At 42.7% G+C, this 27,682-nt stretch overlaps 1 protein-coding gene and 1 long non-coding RNA gene across 8 annotated transcripts in view; one reads left to right on the top strand and one right to left on the bottom strand.

The window, feature by feature from the left end:
- Positions 1-8,719: 8,719 nt before the first annotated feature.
- gata3 (GATA binding protein 3) lies at positions 8,720-19,054 on the bottom strand. Of its 7 annotated transcripts, none has more exons than XM_061715169.1 (7): positions 18,742-19,054; positions 18,220-18,608; positions 16,933-17,460; positions 14,867-14,923; positions 14,659-14,705; positions 12,665-12,790; positions 8,720-10,340 (listed from the first exon to the last, which is right to left on the bottom strand). In XM_061715169.1, the coding sequence occupies exons 2-7, from the start codon at positions 18,452-18,454 to the stop codon at positions 10,050-10,052; spliced, it is 1,284 nt and encodes a 427-aa protein (XP_061571153.1). In that variant the 5' UTR covers positions 18,455-18,608; positions 18,742-19,054; the 3' UTR covers positions 8,720-10,049. The 7 variants fall into 7 exon arrangements, with proteins under 7 accessions (XP_061571153.1, XP_061571157.1, XP_061571152.1 ...); XM_061715173.1 differs by having other exon boundaries at positions 16,990-17,460; XM_061715168.1 differs by lacking the exon at positions 14,659-14,705 and having other exon boundaries at positions 14,778-14,923.
- Positions 19,055-22,752: 3,698 nt separating this feature from the next.
- The window catches only part of LOC133424509 (uncharacterized), a 62,905-nt gene continuing 57,975 nt past the window's right edge, over positions 22,753-27,682 (top strand). The window contains exon 1 of the long non-coding RNA XR_009770895.1: positions 22,753-23,071. This is a non-coding gene — a long non-coding RNA (uncharacterized LOC133424509). The remainder of the gene's footprint in view (positions 23,072-27,682) is intronic.

The following is a 27,682-nucleotide window of genomic DNA, read 5'->3' as shown; positions in this document are numbered from 1 at the left end:
AAATTACCAGTAAAATCAGTACTGAGAAAAGTACGTAGAGATATAAACCTCCTACATCTGTCCTAAGAGATCAGCTTCTTACTCGGTTTATTAAAAGGTGATTAGCGTATGACTTGGCCCAGATACAAACTGAGAGCTATACAACGCTCTCTCCAAACAGTCTTTTGCAGAGATGCTGCCAAGATCATGTCATCAAACATAGCTTAGCTAATGCATGTCCCCTGGCGTTGCAGCCGAATGAACAAAACACAAACACCTGTCTTCTGTACTTTTCTGCAGATTTGCGATGCAGCTAAGACGTGCCAGTCAGCCATCAGCCAGTTGCCGCCCAGCTCAGGTGATTTGGCTCAGTGTTTGTTCTCTATGAGGAACAGTGGAGGCTTCAATCAAGGTCGGGTAAATCCCAGTGACAGTTTGTGGATTCAGGCCCATGCAAATGTGCTGCTACTACAGAGGTTTTGACAGGCGATGTTCAGGTTTGTTCGGTTTTGCCCGAGGGCTGGGAGAGACGGCTGTCCGTTACACTGGGCCAAGCGGGGGACGGGGCTGTAAGACATGACCTCGGAGCCGAAGTGTGAAGCAGAACACATCAAAGATGCTGCAGCAGGGAATCTAGAGGGAAAGGTTTAACATGAGAGGACTGAATTTAACAATTCCACAGAGAAGTATTTCCTGCTCCTGCTTCGTAAATAAGGCCTCGAAGCATTTCAGAGGAAAAATGAAGAATTGAAAGCTCAATATTTTCTCTACTATTTAATAGCCTCGTACTTTTCAAACAACAAGTCATCAAATGAAATACTTCATCTGGTTCCAGCTCCTTTAAAGCTGTTGCATTATTTTGTTACATCCCACTTGTTAGGTTTTAAGATGCTGGAAACACCTATTTCTCCTTTAAATGTTGAACCAACTGACACTTTTTTGACCATCCCTTAGACAAAATCAAATTGTGTAAGTTTCAAACTCTGCCTTAAATATACTGTTCACAAATCAATACAGAAACAAGAACTAATGATTAAAAAAAACAGCAAATAAGTATATTATGACCACACAAAGTGTGAATTTGTGACTTGTCAGATGGTACAAACTAGTGCAAATTACGTGTATTGTATTGATATGGTAGCTTTGTCATATATTCTAAAGAACTCATAAATTCTGAATGTTATTTGAAAGGAGTCCATTAGAACAGGTTCACTTACTTTAATTGTTTCTTTTCTTTTTGGCCAGTCTCTGTTTGCTTTGTCTTTGAGGCGTCTCCACTGAGAATATGCTCCGACCCATCAGAGGATGGTGGAGACCAAGACAACTGCTTATTAATGAATACATTTCCCTTTGGGGATTAATACATTGTTTTTATTTGAATTATTCTTTCTTTTAGGTGCACACAACTAACCAAGATGCACATACTTAGCCAGCACATAACACAATGTTTAAGTTAAAGATAAGCCCCGACTGCAGTAGAGGTTATTGTGGTGCTGTAGGAGCAGTGCTTTCTCCCTTTTTTATTTGGACTTTGTGAGATATTTTGCAATCACAAACAGTGATACAACACAGAAACCTTAAGATCGTAGCTTTAACTACAGTATCTATTGTTTCTCAGGGGCTTAAACCTAAAACACTGAAGTTGTAGCTCGATCAGTTCTTACTTCTGTTTACCCTCTCGAGCTGTTTGCGTTAGAGGTATAATTTGTTTGACATATAGTTTAGCTGTTGACACCATTTTTCAAACTCTCCCTCAAATTAACATTCTCATGTCCCCCTCTGTTTAACCAGAATAACTCATGCCATGCCGTGACTTTTCCCTAAAAAATATTTAACCTCTTTGTTCTGTGTTGCATTGATAAGATGCATTAGTTTATTCAGAGCTATAATAGAACATTTTGACGCTTTTTAATGTGTGCAAAATCACAAAAAACACCACTTGTTTGTCAGTGAATCTCAACATCGTGTCAACATGCTCGAAAGCCTGTTGCAAATGTCTGCATACGAGAGAATGAGTGGCTCTGCTGTGTGTATGTGTGTGTGTGAGAGAGAGAGAGAGAGAGAGAGACGAGGGTTTAGGCGTGTTGTCTGCTAGGCCGTCCAAGAAGCCCCAGGGCACCTCAGTAAAAGAGATAATTATCTTTTATCTGCAATGTTGTGACGGGAGATTATGGTTCAAATTTACGATTGTTAAGGAGACAATACAGCACGAGGCTGCTCTTTTCAAAGTGGCGAGGGGGTCTCGAACATGCAAGAGAACTCCCACTATGTCACAAAAGCTCATTCCTCACATTTGAGGCTTGAGGTCTTTGGAAACAAAAGGAAAAGGATAAAAACAGGAGCATTTCACTTTTTAAAATGACCATACAAATCCTATAATACATTTTTGGTGATCCTGTAAACTATATTGTATATCTATATAGGATTTCAAGAGATCAAAAGGCTACAATACATAAGCTTAGACAAGCATAATCATGCTTAAAATTATAGTTATTCTCTTTTAGTTTTTAACGTAATAGTCTTTTTTATCTAAGTTCATACTTTACATGCCTGCTGTGTCATTCGCAATCCCTTTAATATTGTTTTTATATGTATATTTCTGTTTGGTGGTCTAATTGACATGATGAAGAGTCTCTGATATACTTTGGTCATTACATCATTTTAAGGGGTGGAGTCAGCCACTCATTATGACCCCGCCCCCTTCTCTCCAACGTGTGGTTTGAAGTCTGAGTTAGGGCTTATTGCCACACATTTCCAAGACATAGAAAATGCAACACTATGTGAGATTTGGTGAATATAAAGTTGGGGAGGCTGGGTAATTTTATTCTACTCTTGGTCTGTGATGTCACAGAACCCTGCAAACCTGAACAGCTCACTGAATTACATATTGTCAGGCCAAATGTAAAGGGACAGGGTTTATTTTAGGGATGGGCGATATGGACTAAAAAATGTATCACGATAATTTCTGGCATTTATCCCGATAACGATATAAAAATGACGATAAGAAAAATACCAATTCAACTCCATCTTTTCAACTATAAATCTATCTGGCTCTCAGATCCGCCATGTTTGTTACACAAAAACGTCATCAACGGGAATTTATCCTTTCTTTCTTTCTTTCTTTCTTTCTTTCTTTCTTTCTTTCTTTCTTTCTTTCTTTCTTTCTTTCTTTCTTTCTTTCTTTCTTTCTTTTTTCCCTTCTTTCTTTCTTTCTTTCTTTCTTTCTTTCTTTCTTTCTTTCTTTCTTTCTTTTTTCCCTTCTTTCCTTCTTTCCTCCTGCTCTCTCCTTCCTTCCTTGCTTCCTTGCTTCCTTCCTTCCTGTACGTTGTGCATGGATTTAGAACCATAAACCATAAATCAGTTTTACACAAAAACATCATCAACAGGAATTTATCGTTTTTACCGCGAGATGACAAATTCTTACCGTGGGGAATTTTTTTGACGGTATATCGTGAACGGTAAAATATCGCCCATTCCTAGTTTATATTATGTCAGAGTATTTTATTTAGTACCCACCTCAAGATATATGCTCCTAAGTAAAGTTGTTGACTTGTTTCCTTTACCTGATGGATCATTGTAGGGAGTTGTTTTTTATTTTCTCATGTTTCACAATGGAAAGCTCCAATTAACTTACACAGAGTAGGCCAAATTTGGGACATTGTAACTTCAATAATATCAATAAAGTAGAATTACTGGTTTTGAGAGAAAGTGAACCAAAATGTTTAATGTAAAACCTTTTAAAACATAGAATTTTTGCCAATTCTTTTGTACTGGATTGCAGTGGGTTTCACTGGTGTGTCAAATAAAGCTGTTTACTAAACTTCATTATGGGTGTTTCATGTCAATGATAGGCTATGTATAAAAGATGGCCAAAGTGACTGCCCGCTGGTATCTGGGCAGCCATCATGGAAAGTTGAGAGCATAATCCTGGGATTTTGGTGTCAGAATTGACTAGCAAGTGATGAATGTGAGTCGGAACACCATGAAACCACAAAATAACGACTGGCTTGCACTTGTGCTGGAAGAGTCCTGTCTGTTCGTTTGAATGGGGTGATGCCAAGCACTGGCGAACTGAGATGTCGGGTTTGTGAGGCAATATGGCTTCCATCAAAAGTTAAAAAGGGGAGTTTTCAACTTCTTACGCTTCACTGGAAGCGACAGCTCGTTGAATGAAGCTACACAGCTAGTGCTAGCCAATATAACTGTAAACGGGCACGGGACAGATTGAAAGGCTCATACTATTTTTGTTGCAAGGAGGAAGGAATTTGGTTGTGTATGGTAATTTGAGGCAACACTGCTGTGTGAGCCCACAGTAAGTAAAGTTAAGCAACTTTAATTCCACATAAATATCTGTCCTCCAGCAGTTTTCATGAAGGGACGAATTGAACCAACTGAAGTTGAGAAGACAAAATTATCTAAGTTTGGTCAAAAACTGTTATGGTAATATATGAGGACGTACAAAAGTTTTGCAAGTCAAGATGTGCTTCTTACGAAGCATCAGTATGTAATGAAGAGGGAGAGACCCAGGCCTTTTTGGCCGTTAGACATTCATATTATATCCACCGGTGAGAAATGCTGAGATGACGCATATCCACAGTTTCAACCTAAAATGGCAACACTTTTCTCTAGGTACATGATTGGCCTTGGATGTTTCCACTTCACTTGAGCTCAGTTAGGGGATTCCCAAATCAAATATTTTACCTCACTGTTCTTGGAAGAGGTTAATCCATATAATGACTAAATCCCAAGCCTTAGAGCCATGCAGGAATCTTTTATCACGTTGCAGCCACATTTACATGAAGGGAGTCAGATTTCCAATTTTCAGGACTCTGACCACCTTTATCCCTCGTCTACTTCACATCATACTGCCTTTGTTGATCTTTGGCAGTATGTAACACAATGTTGTAAAATTAATTGCTATAGATTCACTCCCTGCAGAAGAGAAGTGTGGGGGTGGAGTTAAATGTCTGGCTCCACCTACATCCCCTTATTCACCCCCATGAACACTGAAGTAAAACAAATACGGTAGATGAAATGACTTTTGTACTGTATTGGTCATGTGTTTTGATGGAAAAACGTAGACACTTCATTAAGACTTTGGGTAATTGTGATAACTTTTATTGAAAAAAAAGTTGAACGGAGAAAAGGTCTGCTTAAACTGAAAATATCAAATTATTTTATTTAAAAAAAAGAAATGTACATTACAGATTTTATATTATGTATACACATACTTTCCATATTTATCCCAAATGTGTTGTCTTGTTGATAAAATATGAAAAACTTGATATTTTTAATTGGAGATTCTGTCAGGAATAAAGCAAACTTGTGCTTGGAGCTTCTAAAAATCTTTTTTTTTCTTTTAGTAGGATATCCTAAGTTGACAAAAATGTTGTCACAATTTCTTGAAGCCTAATAAAATGTCTGACATGTTTTTGTCCAAATGCCAAAGAGATACGGTACGAAAGCTCCTGCATCAGCATGTATCTACAGCTTGGTTCATAGCTGGTTTTAGTGGGTGGAATCAGCCACTCCACTTGCGTCCAACCCTCTCGTCCAAGAAGGGTGCATCTTTTGGAGGCAGTGTTATAGGTTGGCACTATGCACTTCAGAAGAGCTGCGGATGCAGCATGATGTGAAGCTGAGTGCAGGAAACAGGGAAGCTGGATAATAATATGGATCTCTGGGTTTGTGATGTCACTGTACCCTTAAATTCTGAATGATTCAGTGCATGAGATATTTTCAGACTCTGGCCTACCAAAACCTTTTGACGGGGTTGCATTTTTTTGTTGTTTTTTTCTATTTAAAAGTCACTTCAAAATATATGCCTTTAAACATAAAAATCAAACTTTTTTTAATGTATATTCCCTTTGAAGGTGTGATTTGACTTATTCTTGGATTCTCTCTGAAAAGTGACTAAAATGGTCACTTCTTATTGATTATATCTTCGCTAAATACCAAAAGGAAGGAAAAAAGTACCCTTTTAAACACTTGGAAACTATTTAATTGTACAGGCAAAATGTGCAAACCCAGCCCTGCTTACATATACATTAAAAAAATTGTTGGCTCATTTAACTGGAAATAACCCACGACACGTGAGCTTTGTGGCTTTCCTAGGGTTCCATGACTGAATAGTTTAGGCTTTATATCTGAAATAAAAACTGCCGTAGACATGTGTGGCCATCATTTAACAGGTACTGTTATGACATGCGAGACAGGAGAGGAATCATTACCCCACAACACATAACCCGTCCCCCCACATGTGACCACACTGACACAGATTAGTCCCTCTGTTAAACCAATATTGCTTATTCAAGACTCTGTTTTGCACTTGAAAAGAGAGCAGATCCTACCTAACCCAGGAGATGAAAAGTTTTACTGAAACCAGATGTAATGTAAAGAGAGGTGTGGTGGAGCGATCAGCACTTCCTGTGCAAATAAACTCGACTTCCTGTGGTGGGATGTTGATCATTTTTAGCCCTATCGAGAATTTTTAAGAGATTTCTTTTTCTCCCTGTCTAACACTTTGTGAATGCACACTTGCATACTACTTAGCTTTTTGCTTATATTTAGTAAGGGTGCCGAACTCCCCCACAACGGTGACCCAGGCCCTGACCTGACCATTGCTGATGATGTCAGTGGTGCTGCTCTGATGAAGATGGACTATTCCTGAGCATCTATTACGCCCACATATCTGTCATCATCCTCACCTAAAAGACGAGAGGCCGACGCAGGAAGAGGAGTAGACGGAGGGATGATGACACCAAGAAGAGCGCTCCATCCTCACCTGACTCGGTTGCTGCACCTCCATTCACCCTTGGCAGCCGTCCGCAGCCAAACAGCAAAGGGAGAAAGGTCAGCCAGGGGCCATGGGGTCCCACCACAGGGCAAAGCTCCCCTCAATCCCTTTATACACACACACACACACACTCGTACACACACTATTCCCATTCTCATTCCACATGCCCCCTTGACCTCACTATTAAAACACAGGAGCAAATCTCCCGATTGGTCACAGCGGCTTAGAAACAAATGATGCCAAATACCTGACTTCTGCGTGGCCTTTTCTGCAGGGAGGCACGAGAGGCCTGCGGCCGGTGTGTTTGACATTCCAACAAATACATTTCAACATGGGAAATGTGGTTTGCAACAATCCACAATTTTAAGGAGCTGGGAGATGTGTTGGAGATGTGGAGAGGTTTTTAGGCCACGGGCGACAGTTCAACAATAACCACTTGCGTAAACAGTTCTGCAGAAGACATCAAGTGTAAACAGACCTGTAGGTAAAAATTTACGTGGACTTTCTTTCTTCTTTTCCACCTAAATGACTTCAAATTAGTGCCTGGTGACCCGCAACTGCATAGTCTTTTTCTTCAGGCTGTCAGACATTAAAAGATAACATTTTTGATGAAAAGAATGGGTGATGCTGTTGTTGTGTATTAAGGATAAAGTGGATGCACTCAGAGCATTTAATGTTTACATATTATCAGATCATTGCAGCGCCATAGCCTTTATTTTTACACGTCTATGTATCACAAATGGTCACATTGCAGTGGCTTTAAAACCTGAATCTCCTACCAGTGTGAGGGTTTAACTGACGCTAATGAGGTAAGGATCTGACCTGCATGTAAGAGAGGAATACTGAGGTATCTGTATCTGTGACCATGGCAGCTTTGTTTATGCACAGATTTGTTTGTACATCAATGTGTGGAAGATGCTGCCTGTGAATTCTTGGAATGAAAATTAGGTTAAAAAGGTGGCAAAGGTTTTGATGTTCGAATTCTAGTGTCTGTAGACGTTGTGCGGAGCAGAAAAATAGGCTTAAATAAGAAGTGCATCATGCTTTACACAGGAAATTGTTCAGATCAGTTGCAGGGCTGCATCAGCAGTGGTCACACACCTCAGTGTATCTTTTATCTATAACTAGAATACTTTTCTTTTAACATCCTCTCATGTCTGTCACGGCTTTTTATTGTGTTTTTTTTTTTCTTTTTCTTTTTTAATATCACAAAACTTTGATGCACTTGCCCTGCCAGTGCTGGAGGGTCTCGCTGAAGGAACATTGAGACCCCGGTGAATGTGAACATGAAGGAAGCTCCATCCACACTGTGGTTCAGTCAAAACCAACAAATAGTTCCTGTTTTTTTATCCCCCCACCCCCTCCCCAACTGAAGCGTTGAAATATTTCTCAGTAGTGGAGGTGATATGTAGCATTTGAGGCAGACTCAATCTAGAAGAGCTACATCTGAAGACTTTTTGATGGCTTAAAGAATGGCCTGAACTATTTTTAACTGACTTTTAAGCTGCAGCGTGCAAAACTTTGATGGGTTTATAGATATTTATAGCGTTACTTAGCTTAAACAAGAATATTAGGACAAATGTGTTTGCAATCATGTCAGAGAAGTGCCTGCCAAGTCCTTCTAAACATCCTTCTTGATGTTTTTTTTATCATACTGTTTGAACACATTTATATATAAATAGTACTAGACGGAGCTACCTGCCGTTTGATTCTGCTCCTCCGTTTCTGCTGTTTATTTTTTGTCTTCCTGTTTGCACTCAGCTGACCATGAGAGCTGTTCTTGTGAATGCAGGGTAAAAAGTGCAAAAAGAAAAGAAAGCCATACCACAGCATCACTGGTTGTGGTGTGTAGTGGATGTGTGGTGTGCACAGAGTGTCGCGGGTCACGCGGAGCAGAGCGAGACAGAAGAGACAGCATTTGACAACAGCACTAACATGTCAACAGAGATTAAACTAGTTTATTATTTTCAAAGAGGAAAAAAAATTACGAAACAAAAAAAGCAGTCATATTTTACACTAGTGATTATTATTAAATTTTTACAACTATTCAGTCTGCATAACATAAAGAAATAATTCAACATCTTTGTTTCTTTCGTATTTTTGGTACTCTGATTTATACATACAAATAACAAATACAGGAACTTTTTTCACAATGCATATAATCTGTGGGCAGGAAGAGTCTTTCAGGTGATCAGGTGTGTATGTGGGTCTGTGTACATGTGTGCGTGTGTGTGTTTGTGTGTACATGAGTGCGTGAGCGTGTATGTGCGCGCTTCAACACAAACCAATTGCCCGAGACCTATAGCACATCCAAAAAAGAAAATCAAATAAAAAATAAAAATCAAAGAAGAAGAGAGAGAGGCCCGCAGCCAGAGCCGCTGACTCCCTGCAAACTTAATGCAACACAATTCATGCAGGCAAAACGCGAGGCCTGCCCTTTCGCAAAGGTCTTTCCCTCTCGTCTTCTAACCTCCTCTCGCTCCGTTCTTTTCTCTCCTCCAGGTGATGGAGGCATCTCCTCCTCTTCGCTCCGAAAGGCAGAGCGCCTCTCCACCTGCTGCAACTTGTACCCTTCTTGTCATTAGCTGCCCTGGGGCATGTTTGCTTTTTTTTTTCCTTACTCAATTAAAAAGTCTTCATTTAATGTACTGTATTTCATACAATTTGTACAAATATATTCAGTCTCCCCTCGTCTTCAGCTGAAGAAGGAGAAGAAGAAGAAGAAGGAAGAAGAAGGAAGAAGAAGAAGAAGTAGAAGTAGAAGAAGGGTATTGGGGAGGGGGTTCCTGTTACACAGGTGCAAGGTGAAGAGAGGCAGGTTTTTTTTTCTTGTTTTCTTTTCTTTTTTTCTTTTCAGGGAGAGGGCGTCGTAAAAGTTCACGTAATGTCTGTTTTGTTGGTGTTGTGGGTGAAAAATGGCTTTTTGTACACAAATGGAGCTCCGTATCGTGTGTGTCGGCTGGGAGGACAGCCTCATCGTGGTGGCGATCGTGGAGAAATGTTCTCTCTTACAGGTTGCGCCACGGTCAAGTCTGCAAAGCATTCACATCGCAGAGGTACACTTTTGTAAAAAATAAGAAAGAACCGAGGAAAAAGGAGCCCGTCGCTCTCACGCCGTGTCTTGGCGGTGAGGCGGTTGGAGCTCAGGTCGAACCAAGGAGCAGTCTGTTTGTCTTTGAGGATGTGGAAGCAGGTCAGCGAAGGTACCGAAGGGTGTTTTGGTGGTGGTGGAGGCCACGAGGCCCGGGGGGTTCAGGAGCTGGTGCGTGGAGCCTTAACCCATGGCTGTGACCATACTGGAGGGGTGGTGGGGGGCGAAGGGAAGGCTTGAAGATGGGTGCATGGGTGTGGGCGTGGTCAGCATGTGGCCCGAGTGCGAGAAGGGAGGGAAGGAGGACATGTGGCGGGACAGGGCAGCCGGACTGAACGAGCTGCTCTTGTCCATCAGGCTCTTGGAGAAGTCATCCATGTTGTCCTGGGACTTTTTGCTCTTCTTGGACTTGCTGGACATCTTCCTGTTCCGGGTCTGGATGCCTTCCTTCTTCATGGTCAGAGGTCGGTTGATCTGCTCTCAATAAGGGATGGACAAATGGCAGATTAGTACTTTGCTTTTGTCATCATTTTGTTTACACAAGACTACGTCTCACCGTAATCAATTTTGTTTTTAAAGCTCCATTTTCATTAAAGGACAGAATTTGAAAAAAAAAAAAAAAAAAAAAAAGCCTTTAGGAGTATTACCAAGTTTCAAAAGAAATATAAAAATTGTGGCTCACATGTAGCTTTTGAATTTTCTAAGAGCCAGAGTTGGACAAACATAAAGATGTGTAATTGAATCCCATTAAGAGTCAACTCCAACAGCCCCATCCCAAGACAGAAGATTGTTTATACATTCTGCTAGTGTGTATGCATGTTTGTGTGTGTGGATTTGAATTTTGATTCCTTTAAGCTGGACTGTTTCTGAACCCATGCCAGAAAGAAAGAGAGAAAAAGGAAAGATGAAATGTGTGTATATGGGGGGGGGGGGGGTGCGTGCAGAGCAGAGACGGAGAACGGCCTGGCAGCTGACGTGCAGCCAGTCGACCGCAGAGATGCATGGCTGTGACGACCGCCGGCATCGGCCAAGTTCTTCTCCTCCACCCTCCTTCACAACCGCGTGGCCATCTTTGGGCCAAAATGGCACTAGTTACCATATTCCAGCATGGGTTTAGCTGGGAATGAGAGCTGGATGATGGAATTCCGGCTGTGGGCCGGATTGTGAGGGGAGGTGGATGAGGCCGACTGGCTTCCTGATCTTTCTCAGTGTCTCTTCCCGGGAAATGGGAACAGGGATTTCTTCCTACAGCCGTTCTCTGTCTCTCTCTCAAGCCTGTCTGAGACGTTGGCAGTTTTTGCTGACTCTTTAACAGACCGGCCTTCGTGATTACCGAAGGGCAGAGATCTGTTCACCCCCCGCTCCCCGGCCTCAGTGATGTGGTTTCATCCTCAGAGCGGTGACTCCACACCAGGTGACTTTCTCCGGCTCTGAGGTGTACCATGCCCACCTCAAGTCAGTCAGGCCTGTGAGCTTTGATGCTGCGATGTTTCTCGCGGGACGCCTCAGGCCCCCGGCCCGCGCTCAGCCCCCCCTCCCCAGAACATCAAACAAAAGCTGGACCAAAACATTTGAATCAATGACCACCACAAAATGCTGAGGCTGTCACATCCTCCCTCACAGCACCGTGCAGCTAACCACCTGAAACCTCAGCCCACAGAGGTGCAAAAGCTCAGCACGCTCAACACACAAACGGTGAGGAAAAAAAAAAAAAAACCCTCATCACTCAAAAGAGGTTGCCTGTGTTTTGAATGTTCACACAACTACGTATTTTGTAGCAACTTCTCTCTGTGTCTTATCTAAGGCGAAGCTCACGGGACGGCCAAGTGTTTTCCCGTCAGGTGTTTTGGGACAGCAGCAGCGCATGCAGGTCAGCAGCAACTCTGCTAAATTCACTACATGGGAAAAAAAATAGACTGATTTTTTTTTTCAGAGGTCACAGGCCCCAACGCTCATCTGGGTTTACCAAAATAAACTAATTTGACAATTACAGCAAGGTCAGGGTTGGTTCAAATGCTAATGTGTAACTGGAAAACGTTATTCTTTTCTCTGTTTGACCTTGCTCTGGATCTGACTGCAGCGGTTAACTATCTGCCAAAAGTAACATGGGAAAATGATTTAACTAGGGAGCGTTTGCGTGACAAGCGGGGCCTCCTCTCCTGACACGCAGGGATACAAACAACCTCTACGTGCCGTCTGCAAAAGGGGAAGAAATTACCTGCACGGGGCCCTGAGAGCAGGTATCCTGCTTATTATTTTTATTATTACTTTTAGCTGCAACGAGTGTTTGATTAAAAGTGACGGCTTTGTGCACCGGACGGCAGAGAGCGGGAGAGTTAAAGAGTCCCTGGGGTTTTCAGATGGAGGTGGAATGATGTGGGGAGGCACAAACCGACCCCAAGTGAATGAAACTGATTGGTGGACAGAAGGGGGACTTGGAGGCCCTGACAGGCAAGGAATGGCATGGGAAACAGAAAAACAGCCTAGAAATTAATCTAATTTTAATTAAGACCTCTTATTTCATATTCAAAAATCAAGGCAGCTACAGGGTTAGTTTTACTCTGGTCCTGAACATTTTGAATTCTCTCTCACTTCCACATAAATTATTTAAATCTTACAGCACTTGTTGTTGCCATGCTGAGGAAATTCCATGCAGATAAAATATTCAGAGGAAGAGGAGCTCAGCAGGGAGGTGATGGAGGAGGAATAAAGCAGGAAAAAATGGAGCTGGAGAAACAGGTATACAAGGCAGGCCTGGCTGGGTTCAGGAGGACGCCCTGTGAGGGTTTATTACTTACATTGTGCAGTTTAAAGTAGAGGCCGCAGGCGTTGCACACCGGGTCCCCGTTGGCGTTTCTCCGCCACAGCGTCGTCGTTGTCGTTTGACAGTTAGCACATGACGTCCCCGCCCGCCTGGCTGCGGACTGCACGGCAAAACGAACAGGCCCCAGAAAAAAGGAAACAGAGAGAAAGGACAAACGTCACATGACCGCCTTAATTAACCAATCAACATACAGATTGATTATGAAAGCGTTTTTTTACTAGCGTCCTGGCTGACTGTTTGCTGAGCAAAGAGACGGGGGTATTTAATGAGAGGCCCAATTGAGCGCCCTGAGTCCGTTTTGGATGAATAAATATATATAATTTAGATGAAATGTCTCTGTTATTTTTGATGACCTATGGCCTACACATGCTTAAACTCTATACATCTCTATAAATATAGATATAATTTTTATTTACATTAACCAATCTCTCCCAATCAATATTTTTAATGTAGTTTTATGGAAGATAAAAACTATTTTTAAAAAAGAGGAAAGAAATGTCATGATGAGCCGATTTCACTCGAGGCTAAAAATACCTCCGATAAAACAAACGTTTACAGAAAACATAAAAGCCTTTAAAGAGGAGCGCTTATTAAATCTGATTAAATTCCCCCTCTCAGTGCCAGTTTTCATGCCACAAAGCTATTGTTTTAAATGTCAACCTTATGACGACAAAACAACTGAAATGTAAAAAAAAAAAAAAAAAAAAAAAAGATGGGGGGTACATATAGATTTGGCATGGATAAAAATATCTTTTGTTTGGGTTATACGCTTCAGATTTGGAAATATGAGCACTCTGCATGCAAATTAAGCGATGCAGAAATAACTGCACGCCACTTAAAAGAAAATCGTGCAAACAGAACATCTTTGTGGCCTCTGCATGGCTGCAAGCTCAGTTGAACCGTCACTTGATCCTGACAGAGTTACTCCAGGATGTGAGCTGCCTGTCCGCCTGCACGGCTCAGTCTGCTGCAGTGGCGTGACATTGATGTTATAATCTCTAAAACAATCAATAAGCAGGTGACCAGCAGAGGACACGCCAACGTAAAGGACTACATTATCTCTTGGAGGGATTGCCAATTACGCACACGTGGAGGGTGAATAACTTTGCTGCTGTACGTGCTGCGAATAATGACGCTTACTGCGTTTATGACGCAGGCATCATGACCTTTTTCATCATTTAGATTTTTTTATTCAAACCTCCAAATCTATATTTAACTTTTTTTTTCCTCAATATTTCTGTCTACCAAAAGCCCTAAAATATGAGCAATGCCGAACTGATAAGTTGGCGTTGGAGTAATGTTTTAATGAGACGGATGGAGTTTGGCCAGTGTTGAGTCTTTACTGCTCTTGAGGATATTTTACTTTTCTTTTTAAGTTCACATTCAATAAATGGCGTGGCAGTAGCACCTGGCCATCCTCGTGTAGTTAAGCGCAGATTCCAACACTAAACAATCTGAAGTCGTGACTCTGCGCCGGCCTCTATGTTTTGACTGGGGAAGCGGGCTGTGTTGTTAAAAGCGACTTATCTGCGCTGCTCAGATATCCGGCAGCCCTTTCCTGAGAGGTTTTTACATTAGAGGCGAGAGGTAAGAAGTCCATCTTTGGTCATCTTTGCCTCGAAAGATTTTTCCCTCCTTTCTTTTATTTTCCAAAGCCGGGGAATCTCCTCTAAAAGCTCACATGAAGCACAGCTTTTCACGAGAGGGGCTTTCCCTGAAATAACTACAGAAATTGCTGCAAAATTGAGCAATACTGAGAATTTCAAAAAATAGTACGTGCAGCCAGTTTAAAAAACGGTCATATTGGAGCTCAGTAAATGATCTGCAGATTTACACAGTGGGCCTTAGTGTCTCAACTAAAATCCTATGGATCAATGACAAGTTTTTTTGCAAATAAAAAATAAAAAGGTGCAGTTTTTTTTTCTTTTTTTTTTTTTTTTTTTCTATGGTAGTATCTGAAACAGAGACCTGCACTTGTCGAGTCAATTTCCTGCAGCTAATAGGCCTACTTCTTCCTGGAGAGGGGAAAAAACAGAGAAAGAGAGAGACGGAAATGTCATCAATAGAGAAACGTGGTGGAGACGTACCAGCCGCCGCTTGGGCTTGATGAGAGGGCGATTCTGCCCGTTCATCTTGTGATAGAGTCCACAGGCGTTACACAGATAGTGACCCGTACCGTCCCGCCTCCACAGGGGAGTCGACGTGGCCCCACAGTTCACGCACTCTCTACCTTCTGCAAGAGCCACACGTCCCGCAAACACACACACAGACACACGCACACACACAACATGGAGACAGAGTCATGGTCAGTTGGTGGTTAAGAAAGAAAATAACTTGATGCATGCACTTATGCTGTGGGGATAAATAAAAAAAATCGGGAGTAATTTTATTGAATCATTCACATAAATAATAATAATATTAATATCACACACATGCACACACACTCAACAATAAACACGTGGTTAATGTTGGTGCGCACACCAGTTCTGTTAAGGTCCATAAAACCACTAAATCTTCAAACCAGTGTCACTGGATTTTTTTTTTTTTTTTTTTTTTTTGACGTACTGGGCAAATTTTTGAAAATACATTATTTAAAAAATGTAATAGCTGCTGAGAGCATTTTTTTCTCTCGTCTGTCAGATTTTGATAATATTATTAATAACAACAGTTTTCTTTAGCCTATATTGTTCTGTCAGAATGTTTTCTTTGTTTGGAAACTATTGAGGGGATGTGAGCCTTGACTGGCACTTCTCTAGTGACACCGACAGGTGAGACGCGCACTGACACTTGAGTTGAATGACATGGGGGGGCTGAAACTGAAACAATTGGGTTCTGCAGTCATTCTCGTGCACACGCATTATGATAGCAGGTCACAACCGCCAGTGATTATTTGAAAGCATTTTTGAAAGCAGAAGTCTTTGTGAGCACCGAGAGCTTTTTTACTTCTTTTTTTTTAATGCACCCCCCCTTTTTTGTCTGTCTGTGTGCTGCAGACACACGCGCTCGTGCTTGACTTTTTCCACAAAGAGGAAAAAAAGCCTGCTCGTTTAGATATGTGGTAGACACTCAGGGAGCGAGCAACTCGGGGAGAATGTTTGTGTTTTTTTTTCTTTCTTTCTTTGGCACAAGAGGAGTTTATTGAAATCAAACGGTGTGTTCAGAAAAAGCAGGCCTCTGCAGCGCACTGACGTTTGCAGAAACGCTGAACACTCACATAAAGCGCACGACACTGATTAGCTCATTTAGAAAATAAAATAGCAACATTGCCTTGTACTCAGATCGTAAAATATCTTTAAATTAATATTATCTAACATGGTGCTTGAATTAAATTTATTTCTTTGCATTATGATGCTGAATAATCCCACTGATACGTATCAACTAATCCACCGTTTTCTCCCGTCAGAGACGCAGATATTAATCTCATTAAAGGAAACTGCCTTTTCAGATGCGCAGCAATAACCTTTAAAAATCATTAACCCCCGCTCTTCCCATCAGAAAAGATAAATCTCTCCGTGTTTCTGTCCCCTCCCTTTCGTCCCCTCCCTCGGTGGCTCGTGCTGTGACACGGCGGCTGCTCGGCCGCTGTTTCCCCGTGAATGACCGAGCAGCATCCGGTGGCCACTGCAGCAAAAACAATGCAACTGTAGCGCGCACTGGGCTGGCAGTAATGGGATTACCTTAAACATATAAACGAGGCGACGCGGCCCGGAGAGCTGGCTTGCCCCTCTGTCTCCCTGCATGGTGTTCGAGGAACTTTTGCTGTCTCTTTTTTCTTTTTCTGTTGGGTGGGTGGTGGGGTTGACCTAAATTTATGTCAAATTCAACTCGAAACTCATTTGAACGATTATCTTTATGTGTGCTTTTTTTTCCTTTATTAAAATTGTATTTATTTATTTAGTTAAAAAAAATACGAATAGGTCTCCTGCTAGAAAAATATATTTGTAAAATTCCAACATTTTAAATATTTAAATAGCATTTGTGTTTTATTATTATTATTATTATTTTTATTATTATTATTATTATTATTATTGTTGTTGTAAAAGGCTTTGGGCCATTTTGATGCGCCTGTTTCGAATTAGAAGACGTCTTTAAGCTCTTCCTGTAAGGGATGCTGATTATGGGTATTATAATAATTATTATTAATATTATTAAAGAGTGCGATTGAACATAGTTGATCATTAAGGCTGCAAATCTGGGGAATAACGTTAGATCAAAAGGGAATGTAATAAAGCGCACGCCTACCTGAACAGGACCTTGTTTTTGGTCTTGTTTTGGAACCATAACTAGAAGATGACCCACCTATCAGGCTACTTGGTGGGAAGAGGCCTGGGCCGTATTCATAGGGTGGGTATGTGGCGATGGGGTGGTGGGCAGAGGCTGAGCCTCCTCCGATTGACGCCACGCTCCGGCTGTGAGCTGATTCGAGTTTCATACTTTCGGCCAGGGTCACCTGGTACTTTATGCACTCTTTGTCCTCCTGCCTGCCGGAGCTGCTGGAGCCCGGCGTGGATATGCCGGGGTCCGGAGACACGTCTTTGGGAGGGGTGGGGGGAAACGTGAAGAGGTGCGGACTGGAGTGGCCGGTGGACAGGGACGTGGAGGAGGCCGGAGGGTAGACGGACAGGCTGGCCGGGGAGCCGTGGTGCAGGGGGTTCTTGGGGAAAGGGCTCAGGTTCCAGGGGGAGCTGCTGTGGTGCGGGGCGATGCCTTTGCTCCCCTCCAGCCAGGGCAGGGAGCTGTGCAGTAACGAGGGACGGCACACCTGGCTACCTGGCGGCACACAAAAACATGACGAGATCACAACCTGGCTTCAGTCTCATTCGTTTGAGGTCTAAACATGCAGGATGAAACTAGCTCATGCACAGTTTAGCAAATAAATTCAGTCACATTTAAACCTTGGAGACAAAACTTTAATCACATCTGCTGTGCTGGAATAATCTGACCCCTCCACCCACGTAGTGAAACTACAGTTTCATGTGGGTAATTTCACCCTTCCCCTTACTCGTCAAACAGGCCTGGATGCAACAACTTGTGATTAAAATATCCCTTAAATACCTAATGATTGACAGTTCAGGAAGTTACATTATAGGAAACTCCACAAACAACAGGGTGAACAACGTAGACGATTGAATTCCATGCAAATGTTTACGAGCTTTGCACAAATATTCCAGGTGTATCGGCGGCTGCTGTGCCAACTTCATGTTTAACGCCGCCACCTAACACCGTGCAGATTGATCCAGAAAGAATTACGCACGGCTTTTTTTGAGAAACTTCTCTGACATATGAGTCAGATTGTGTTTGTGAAGTTTAGACGGGAACTGAGGTGAGCAGCAGACGGAAACCAGAGACAAACCAGAGGTAAACTCTGCGTATTTACGGCATTTTTTTCCAGACAAAACTGAAACCTGGGCCAATACCGTCAAACACGGGGGCAGTAATAGAGCCCCGTCTGCCATTGCGCAGGAGAACATACTGATGATAATGTGCACATTATTAAATAAAAGGCCTAAAAGGGCCGTTTTTACTTACTGTGTGGAGGAGGAGGGTACCTCTGGACGGCTCGGACAGAGTTTCCATAATAAGGAGAGACGTGGTTCCCCTGTCCATCGATATTAAAGAGTACATCCACATCTTCAGCCAAGGGATACTGCGAAGGGTCCATGTATGAGTGGCTGAGGCCCGGGTGATGTGAGCCGGGATGCTGCTCGTTCAACACCGCGGGATGATGGCTCATCCATCGGGGCTGATCCGCACTTACTTCCATTGCTCTGTGTTTATCTCTTTTTTTAAATTCAGTTTTTCTTTAGCGGCTGTTCATGTACGCCGAAACCAATCGGCACAAGTCAAAAGATAAGAAATAATCAGTCCAAAATCCCGTTTGCGTTAAATCCACAGGTTCCGCGCTGGTTTCCGATCACCTGGAGACAGAGAGAAAAAATTAGTAGCCGTTTTTTACATTATTTTTATTGCTTGATTTCACATGCAGCATGTCTTAAACAAACAGCGGCTGACTCCGATTTGTAAAGAGAGAGATTTAAACACGGAACGTACCCCGCATTACACACGCAACAAAGGTGCTGTCACATAAATACGTCCAAAATGGAATCCAGTCCAACACAGAGTTCCTCAACTTCTTCCTCACAGAAAAAAAGAAATCTCTCAGGAGAAAAAGTCTGTTTTAGCGCAAATTCAGCAAGTAAAGTAGGGCTTGTTTGCAGCGGGTGGCTTCGGTGCACACTGACCAGCAGCAGCAAGTTAAACTCACTGATCAAATCTGTGTTTGTGCGCAGTTGTAGCCCTCTCCATTAAACTCCGCAGCTCTCCTCTCTCTCTCTCTGCCCTCTCGCTCTGTGTGGCTCGTGCTCACTCACCCTTGCTCTACCTCTCTCTCTCGCTCTCTCTTTTCCTCTCTCTCTCTCTCTAGTCCTTTTTTTTTTTTTTTTTTTTTTTTTTTACAGTGAAGGCATTCTTTCAGGATGGCGCCAGGCAGCTCAATGCTTGCAGACAGCTGTGGCGCGACGCAACTTAAGGAGGGTCTGTCAGTGTCATCAGTTAAGGGGAGTGGCCTGTCCTAATTGAATAAAACCTGGGTCCAGAAGAGATGCAAAAGTGCTGCAGGATTTTTTTTTTTTTTAAACGAGCTTACCAAAAAATAAAAGTAAATAATTTAAATATGAACGTTTGATTTTAAAAGAGCTAAACGTGATTCTAATATGTGTATGAGAACACAGTTGTGTTAAGAGCTGAGCCGTTTTCTTAACTTCGCATGTTAATTCATGGAAATCAAATGAAAACAAACATTTATAATAAAGTTCAGACATTAACACTTGCATCATAATATGCGCTAATAACTAAAAGGAAAGATAAAGATTTTTTGACTCAACAATTGCAGCTTATGAGTCACAGAGTCAGCAGCAGAGCCTGTTGCTCTGAGCAAATGGCAGGTTGTGGGATATTTTATGCTCTTAAATTTGTGACAGTGCGTCCTCTCGCGGTGACAGCCACATTATTCTAATGGCAGATCCAAATTGAGCCGATTTCCTCACCGTGAAGCGGGTACGGGCAAGGACGCCTGTTCCCTGAGCTTTAAAAGTCTTCCTTTTTATATAAATATATATGTATTTATATACATATTTAAAAGAAAATCTCCTGATGTAGGCTATTTTTAGCTGTCACCTTCCTCGCTCAGTTTCTGTGCAGCAACTTGAACAAGACAAGTCATGATTTATTCAAAAACTGCGCCTTAAATGTAACACGATAGCGCAGGCGGGGAGTGATTTCCACTTATCTAGGTTTTCATTGTCTTTTACAAGATGGAAAATGAGAAACTGTTTTTCCAAGTCACACATTTCTCTTTTTAAATAAACTGCAAAAATCCTCCCAGTTTCCCCAGGTGCATGGACTCGTATTTAATATCTGAATGCCATGCAGTTTCGAGGCTGCATATATTCCCATGCGCAATAGCATAGCAGGGCATGTGTGCATATGCGTGCGTGTGAGTGAGCTTGGTGGGGGCTTGCCCCGGCGACGCCACTGGATGTGACGTCACCGCCGTGCAACCAAGTCAGGAAATGAACCCTCTCGACGACGCGCAGCGGGCAGGCGGCGGGAGCGCGCACGCCCTCGCATCACGGCGCTTATCCCTGCGAGGCTGGCAGTAGGTGCGGGCACCATAAGGGCCTGCGCGCTCAAACATGCCAGTGATCATTCACTGATGTAGTTTTTATAATCACAAGGTCTCACCCTCAGGTGGTGACTCTGACCCCCCCTCCCCGTGCGTTTTTCTCTTTATTATTAAGGCTGCGGCCGAGCGCGTGGGAGCGCACACGGAGCTTTGGCAAAGCCGCGCGTCCGTCCCCTGCAGGATGAAGCCCTCACACTCACACAGGGGGCGTCTCTCACACTCGCAAAACTCAGCCTGAACTTGGACGCGAGCTGCTGTAGCTGCCATTGTCGAGTTGTCAGCGGACTCGTGTAATTATCCTCTTGAAAAGTATCGGAGCCATTATAAAGTGCCCGATATAGGTGCTCGAAGGCAACGCATAACGGTAAATGGAGCCTAAAATCCCCCTTTTTTTAATTTTTGTATTTTTGTTTCTTGACTTGGATGCACGGAAGCTTAGAGAATGGGACATGGAAGTCATCCCATCACTCGATTATAACGCATGAGCTTATTCAGCACGTAATAAGACTGCCTCTCTTTACAGAAAAAAGTAGTCATTTTTAATCCCAATCTGTCGTCACGAAGGCAGAAGTAGCGGCCTCAGCTTTTCCTCTGTGTGTGTGTGTGTGTGTGTGTGTGTGTGTGTGTGTGTGTGTGTGTGTGTGTGTGTGTGTGTGTGTGTGTGTGTGTGTGTGTGTGTGTGTGTGTGTGTGTGTGTGTGTGTGTGTGTGTGTGTGTGTGTGTGTGTGTGTCAGAGAGAGAAAGAGAGAGAGAGATTGTCTAAATCCAGCCTCCATGCGTGTATTTTTGAGTTTAATGTCTCACAAACAGCAGTGCCGATGTGCGTAAAGGCTGATTCATAAGCAGGCGAGGGTCCAGTCACTCTTTTGATGGCAGAGATAATTTCTGAGTGATTATGTCAGCCAGCTGCGATTAAAATCAAAACGTGGCACAGTTTTGTTTTTGTTTTTTGCATTTTTTTTCCAAGCGCTGAGTATTTAAGACTTGAACGGATTATTCTGTTGCCAGCATGGAGGGATCAAATATTTTAGATAACGTCTCGTGTGTGTGTGTGTGTGTGTGTGTGTGTGTGTGTGTGTGTGTGTGTGTGTGTGTGTGTGTGTGTGTGTGTGTGTGTGTGTGTGTGTGTGTGTGTGTGTGTTTACTTTGTTCCTTAACATCCTGTGTATGGCCTCATCAGGAACTGCAATCATTGTTTTCTCTCATAAATAAAAGTTTCCTTCCGTCAGCTTATAATCAGAGGTCAGGGAGATAAAAATCTCACAAAAATAATAATGCATCATAGGTTATGATAGCCAAATGACACCGCCAATGAACCATGCTACAACAATAATAACAATTACAAAAAATATCAATAATAACAAAGGCAGTCCTTATATATTTTTGCCATGCAGCACATTTTCCTAAATGTCTAAAAACTAAAAGCTAAAATATTGAATTAATATAATTAAAATTTATAGAATTTTATGCTTCGTATGTTTGTATGGTGTTGTATTTTTCTTTTTTGGGGGGTGCACTGTCATTAATTTCACGCTAATGTTAACCTTTACCTGGAATTAAATATAGCCAAATTTTAAAATATAAAAAAGCGATGATAAATGTATCAACTCTTGTAATTTTCAAGGGTGTATAACGGATGCAGTTTAATTATGTAGATACCCTGCTGATGAACTGCATTGTAAAAGTGAGATATTCTACTGGGTAAACGCTCCTCTTTGTACATTTAGATACCTCCATAGCACCACAAGTAATCTAAATGTGACATCGTCCTTAGTCATTTATCGCCTCTCTAGTCTTTTCAAGAAACTGAAGCTGTTACTCTGTCAGCATGTGAACCGACTCGGCTTCTCAGAACAAAACGAGGGCGTGCAATTCTGCTAGTGGTGGGCATGAAACTTGAAACATATTTCCTAGAACGATTTTAAAAATGAGAGCAAAAAGCTGCAGGATCAGTCATATTTTTCTTCGAGTGTTAAAAAAATAAAATAATGCAGCACCTGGTATTTTGTGTCATTGATCCAAGTGAACCAAAAACGAAAAGAGTCGAAGAAAAAAAAAACCCAGTCTGCCAATTGACGGCTCGTGTTGCTTATCTGTGTCTATATCGCTTCACAGCAGACATAGGCTACTGATGTAATCTGTCATTTAACTTACGAGGTCTTTTCACCTCGTTAGCCCACATATCTCCAAAGCACAAACCTCATTCGACACTTTAATATTTCGAGGTTGAATTGTTGAATCTGTCCGAGCCTCAGAATTAACCCACAATCAAAGAACAGCGACGCGAGAGCGCGTCAAAGGACAGAAGTTGAAATGAGACATAGGCCTACCTGCTGGGGTTCCAGTCGGCTCTTAAACCCTGGATTATTTAATGTTTAATCACGGAGACCAGTATTGTTATTGACATAAAAAATTGTGTCAAATAGTTAGGAATATTAGCCCAGCCTAAACTCTGGGCTGGGGAGAAGGGGACCCGAGATGCCCGCCGTCCTTACGGGTGAAGATGCTCGCGGCCCGTCGACGGCGCGCGGTGCCCCTTAATTTGGCGACCGGTTCATCCAAACAGCTGCTTCTCTCCCCGCCACACCGGGACTCACGTCCAGCCTATCGACCGCAGACGGGAGATGGAGGAGGCTAATAAGAGGAAGAAGCGCAGCCTCAGCAACTCCTCTTTTCCTTTAATGACCCGCCGGCCAGGTAATCAGATCAATTTCACGGCTTGTATGGGATTCTGCCAGCGCACCGCCAACCTCTGCGGCGCGTAATAGCTTCTTTAAAACCCTCATCTTCACTATTTTGGCGTTTTTTATTTTATTTTTTTAAGGTGGGGGAGCTAAATAGGATTCTTTCTATTTTTTTTAATTAAAAACACCCCAGTCAGTCCGAAGTTGTATAACTGTTAGCACGAGCTAATTATCACCAACGCTAATTAGTGTTGAAGGAGGATGTTTGGGTCAACAGCAAACACACAGGCAGCAACAATGGCGGTCGGTGTGGATGTTGCAGCCACGGCTGTCAACACCACCGCTCCGCTGTACTTGATATTTTTACTATTATTCTCCAGCAGTTAATATAGCTTCGTGAGTGTTTTCAAAGAAGAAAAAAAAATGGATATGAACTTAACAAAGCGATATATCCACGTCTCGCTCGGTATATATTATAAAGCGTAAAGTTTCCCATCATTCACAACCAATCAACGAACCCTTCAGATGCAAAGCCGCAGACACAAGACGCAGCCCCCCAATTGGACAGAGCTATAGGATGCAACCACAACAACAACACAAAAAAAAAGCCAAGCTAAATATTTACTGACCTGCACTGGACGGAGGACGAGTGGAGGGTCTCCCTCCTTTTTTTCATTGAGATGTGAAGAAAGTGTGAGATGGAGGCGCCCTTGGCATTTAGAGACACAGGCAGAATGAGAGAAAGAAGGCAGGGAGGTGTGTGTGAGAGAGTGAGAGCTGCGGACGGGAAGGCAAAAAAAAAAAGAAAAGAAAAGGGGGAAAAAAATAGTATACACGCACGCGCCCGCGCTGGTGGCGGCGGTGATGATGAGGATGATGATGATGATGATGGTGCGCGCGCCCGCCCTCGGTCCCGGAGTCACATCATTCGTGCAAAGTGCAGCGCGGGTGGATGCGGGAGCTGCTCACGCAGGATACCGGGGCCGGTGCGGGCGTGCACGGCCCCGCCACAGCCGGCCTCATGCTTACTGTACCCAGCACGCGGCCGCTTCCGGGTTTGCATGAATAAGTCGGAGGAAAAGAAAGCAACTAAAGGCTGCACAAACCAATGGGAACGGGCCTGAGCAATGTATTAATTCTATTATTGGGTGGTCGTTTACTGGGCTACATCTTAGCGGGCATTACACCTTTATGGTGCACTTGAATTAAATACTAAGTATTTTACATTGTTTTAATATTTGACCTGATCAGCAAGGCAAAGCCAATATAAAGGCTTGGCTCTAATGTGTCACTGATGAGTGGTAAATATGAGCACAAGTCGTACATTTAAAAAGCAAGGCGTTGTAATGATTTAATTGTGGCTGGGTGTTTTATTTTGAAACTGTGATCTGTTTTGCGATTGAGTAACCCACTCTTAAGTATAGCGCGAGTGCATTATCTTTATAGCCTTTTTTATGTTGTGCTTGTGCAGTTTGTGCTCTGCAGATATTTCACTGAGAGCTCTCAGAGAATGGTGCGCGTCCCTTTGTGTTGGAAGAGCAGCCCTTTCTCTCCTCTCCTCCTCTCCTCTGCCACAAAGGACAGATGAAGCCATATAGCTGCATGTGTGTAATCAACAGCAAAGATGCACGCGCCAAACTCCACAGCAAATTACAGCTTCGTTTGAAGGAAAAGAAAAGGAGCAAATGTTTGAAAATGTGACTGCACATAGCCACGTTGGTTTTTTTTTGTTTTCTTTTCTGGTGAAAAGTGCAGAGCTTCACACACATTCTAGCCCTAACCTGGAGCGCACAGAGGCCTGCTGTAGCCCGCTTATTGACACCGCGGTTGATTGAAAGGAGCACCGAGCAAATCCGATCCTCCTCTCTACGCTGAGGAGAGGAGAGAAGAGGAGGGAGAGGAGAGGAAGAGGAAAGAGGGAAAGAGGGAGGATGCTGGAGGCTCGGTATCTCTCTTGACGGAAAATGTAAACTGATCACACCCAAATCTATCTGTGGGGAAGAAATTCAATTAAGGTAATAAATTAAAGATAATTGGCGCAAACTTACGAATGCGACTACAGCCAAATGCGTCTTTTAAACCAATGAATTATTCAGTATTTCCATGCAGGGTGAGCGGAGCTTTTCATTTAGGGAATTAGCATTATAGGCTACAGTAACTAAATAGAATTAGAAAATAACACACCCAGATAGTAATGATTTATTAATCTGCTTTTTATGTAAATAAAGTGCTTTTTCGTGTGTGGGGGGGTTATTAGCTTTTCGATGTAGATATAAAAGGGAGGTGATAGAAATGCGCACTGATGGATGATGGATATGATATAAAGGGAACACATTGATTAAAACTGTATTTGTGTTTAAAGGATAATTATAGGTGTAATAAAAAGATTAATTACGAGAAGAAATAACGAGAATCAATTTGTTTCATTCAACAAAAACAAGGGGAACACATTTAAATTGTGGGCAGCAAATTTAGAGTGCGTTTTTTTTTTATTTGGAAGAGGGGAGTGCATGTCTTGTGGAATCAATCCTCAATTAAATGTAAAAGACCGTAAACGTCTCTTTTGACTTTATCTTCCTCGTTTAAGGGGTGAAGCCTCATTTTTGTGCTCACAGAACCGAGCCCAAGTCCAAAGCCAGGCTTCTCTCCTCCTTCCCTCCTCCTCTCCTCTCGCACCCCGCCGTGAAATCGCGTGATTAATGTACAATTTGAAGCGTGTACCCGCGTGACACGCACAGGCTGACGACAGCTAAGTGCAAACCCTTAGGTGCAACCGGGCCACGGCGACGAGCAGAGCCTGCGCTGCAGCGGCCTTTCTCCCCATCAGCCTGCTGCGTCTAATCTCCTCTGCAGACAGAATGCACGGCCATAATGTCACCATTACCATCTGATTAAGAGCAACGTTTTCGTCACGTCTTTATTTAGAGTTGATTTCTGCAAAACATTCAGTGTGGCATCGTGTTTTCCTGCAACCCAGTCCTGCACCATGGCGTGTAGTTATATGAACAGAGTGAATCATTTACACCCTCCCGCTTTTAGAGCATCTCAGTGATGCCTACATTTTATTAGCGACCTCTCCAAATGTGAAATAAACGCAATATCTGCCCCGTCTCCCTGCCTACATGATTCTTCCCTGTAAACGTCGAATAAGATGACCTTAATTTGAGACAAAACACCGCCAAAAATGTACGGGCCACGTATTATCTATTTATTTTCTCAATGTGTTTTATTATTCTCGTCCTGTGCACCCTCCAAACGTTAAGCCAAATGTGTGTGTGTGTGTGTGTGTGTGTGTGTGTGTGTGTGTGTGTGTGTGTGTGTGTGTGTGTGTGTGTGTGTGTGTGTGTGTGTGTGTGTGTGTTTACGGTGGCTTCTCCCTGCGATTTTATTTTAAAATATTAGGCCGAGGTGGGGAGAATTATAAACGACTCTGCTCTTATCTGCTCCCTTCACGTATCCAGGATCACAGAAGCTGATTAAGAAAGAAGTCACAGCCAACGCTGGATTCATAATGATTTGGAATAATGAATCCTTATCTCTCCTCTGCAGATTATCAGCCTTTCAGCTCGCCATGTTTTGTTACATGGGATAATTTATTGCATCTAATACATCACAATGAATCTGATGGGGGAAAGTGATGGCCATGTTAGGAGAGAAGCTGCTTTTTTTCTTCTTTTTTTTTATCCTGGGGCAATGAAATGCCTTTACGATTTTTAATTGGTAAAATATAAGGGGAATCTGATAAAAAAAAAGAAATAAAAAATAGAAGCACAGAGGTATAATCTTGCCTGCTAGTGTTCCAGCTGCACTCTGCGCTATAATTAGTGTGTCAATTTCAACCTGAAATTAACAGCATCGACCTGCCATCTCCGCTTACGCCGCTGCATCCAGCTCCATCCTAATTTTGCGTGATTTATTTTTTACCAGGAAGAGATGATTAATCATAAACACGGAAAACAGTGCAGCAAAGTGGAGATAACCGTATTTGCATCTAAAAAAGATTCCATGAAGCTAATTCGTTTTCACCTCCCCTTCCCACATACACACACACCTGATGTGGCCACTGTTGTGGCTCTCCCCGCGCACCTCCGACATTCTTTTAATTTTCCATGATTAATCTTTGGGTGGTTCATTAATCACTACACAAGATGGGGTGAAGGCGGAGGCAGCGTGGCCGCGGCGTTGGAGCTGTAATTGTTGGATTGTGTCTGTGCAGCATCATCCTGTGCGTGGTGGTGTCGCTGTTGTTGGGACTTGTGCCATCTGGAAGGTACAGCAGTAGTCTGAAAGCCACGAGGACGCAGCGTGCAGGGGCCAGGTATATAATAATATTAGAAATAATAATATAGAGGTTCATTATTGCTGGATAATCAGCCTTTGTTTGGAAGTGATCAGTGGCGCAGCGCCAGTGCAGCTCTGAGTTTTTGGACGGTGCTATGTTTAAACTTGGGCATGCTCACTGCGCCAGGATAAATTTGCATTTTATTTGCAGCTGTAATTAGCTGATCACCATCTCTCTGTCTCCCCCTCTCTTCCCCTCTGCCCATCTTTCTTCTCATTATGATTTCACCGCCTCTTTCACTCTCCCCACCTCCACCCCCCCCTCCAATCCCTCATTTTTTCA

This window comes from Cololabis saira, chromosome 23 (assembly GCF_033807715.1).
Source record: "Cololabis saira isolate AMF1-May2022 chromosome 23, fColSai1.1, whole genome shotgun sequence".
Taxonomy (NCBI): Eukaryota; Metazoa; Chordata; class Actinopteri; order Beloniformes; family Belonidae; genus Cololabis; species Cololabis saira.
This window is presented reverse-complemented; position numbering and strand designations above follow the sequence as displayed.

Bases quoted from the DNA above. Each gene is read 5' to 3' on its own strand.
- gata3 (XM_061715168.1), bottom strand. From the start codon at position 18,454: ATGGAAGTAAGTGCGGATCAGCCCCGATGGATGAGCCATCATCCCGCG. The intron at 17,461-18,219 runs GTAAGTAAAAAC...GTGTGCCGCCAG, and splicing joins GTACCCTCCTCCTCCACACA to GTAGCCAGGTGTGCCGTCCC. The intron at 12,791-14,777 runs GTACGTCTCCAC...TTTGCCGTGCAG, and splicing joins TCAAGCCCAAGCGGCGGCTG to TCCGCAGCCAGGCGGGCGGG.